At 58.7% G+C, this 962-nt stretch overlaps 1 protein-coding gene across 1 annotated transcript in view; it reads left to right on the top strand.

The window, feature by feature from the left end:
- CFAP46 (cilia and flagella associated protein 46) overlaps window positions 1-962 on the top strand; it is a 52,853-nt gene that overhangs the window by 11,563 nt on the left and 40,328 nt on the right. The window contains exon 17 of the mRNA XM_015572532.1: window positions 310-443. Coding sequence (XP_015428018.1) covers window positions 310-443 — 134 coding nt within the window. The remainder of the gene's footprint in view (window positions 1-309; window positions 444-962) is intronic.

Raw genomic sequence — 962 nt, forward strand, 5'->3', positions numbered from 1 at the left:
CTGTGCACAGTGGCCGGCGGGCCCGGGTCCCCTCCGGCATCTGCTCAGTCCTCCGTGGTGGCCGCGTGGGCATCCGGGGGCGCTGACCCCACCGCCTGGTGGAGTGACAGTGGTGCCACTTGTCCCCACCTCTGCTCCCTAAACGAGACTGTGTACAGGGAGTTTCCTGGGCTCTGGGGGTTTTCTGAGAGAAACATAGAAATCAAAATATGACATGTTTGCTATACATTTTCCCTAGAAATAGTGTCTGAGCTGTGCCTGGTGGGGGCGTGGCTCCGTGACCTCTCCCGCTCTGCTGTTCCTATACAGGCCACTGTCCACTTGCTCCAGTCAGAGGGTGTGGAGCTCAATGACCATCCCAAACCCACCGAGAACCTGAGCCAGCACCCGACAGGCTATGTGCTCGAGTCCCCCGAGGAAAACTCAGAGTGGAACACGTACAAGTAGGGGCCGCATGACCGGCGGGGTCCCTGTGTCCTCTGCCCCTGTGGCACCGTCTGTCCCTGCAGCGTGGGCTTTGTGGCCTCCGGGGGAGGTGTGGAGAGGAGGGCAGGGCTGTGTCCAACCAGGAGCGTGGCTGGTGTCCTGCGTGAGAACAGCTGCAAGACTGGGGCCCAGGGTTTCCGACTCGTGTTCATTCCGACCTTCCCGTTGTTAGTAACAGTGAGATGTTAGGGGAGGAGAGCAAGGGGCAGCTCTTTAATTTGCCCAGAGGTGAAGGTGTGCGGGGTCACGCCTCGATGGCTCCCCGTGTGAATGACAGCATTCCCCTCGGAACGTCCAGGAGACTCGCCCACGTGAGATGCCTCGAGCCGTACACCTGGGAAGCGGAGGCTGTGTTAATAACGACAGTCCGAGTTGTTTTTAAACCGAATAGTATTTTTTAAGGTCAATGACTGAATGTACCGTCCTGTCCCAGGAGCTGCGCCCTATGTGATTGTTCTCACCCACTGCAGGGGGAG

This window comes from Myotis davidii, unplaced genomic scaffold (assembly GCF_000327345.1).
Source record: "Myotis davidii unplaced genomic scaffold, ASM32734v1 scaffold72, whole genome shotgun sequence".
In the NCBI taxonomy this organism is placed as follows: Eukaryota; Metazoa; Chordata; class Mammalia; order Chiroptera; family Vespertilionidae; genus Myotis; species Myotis davidii.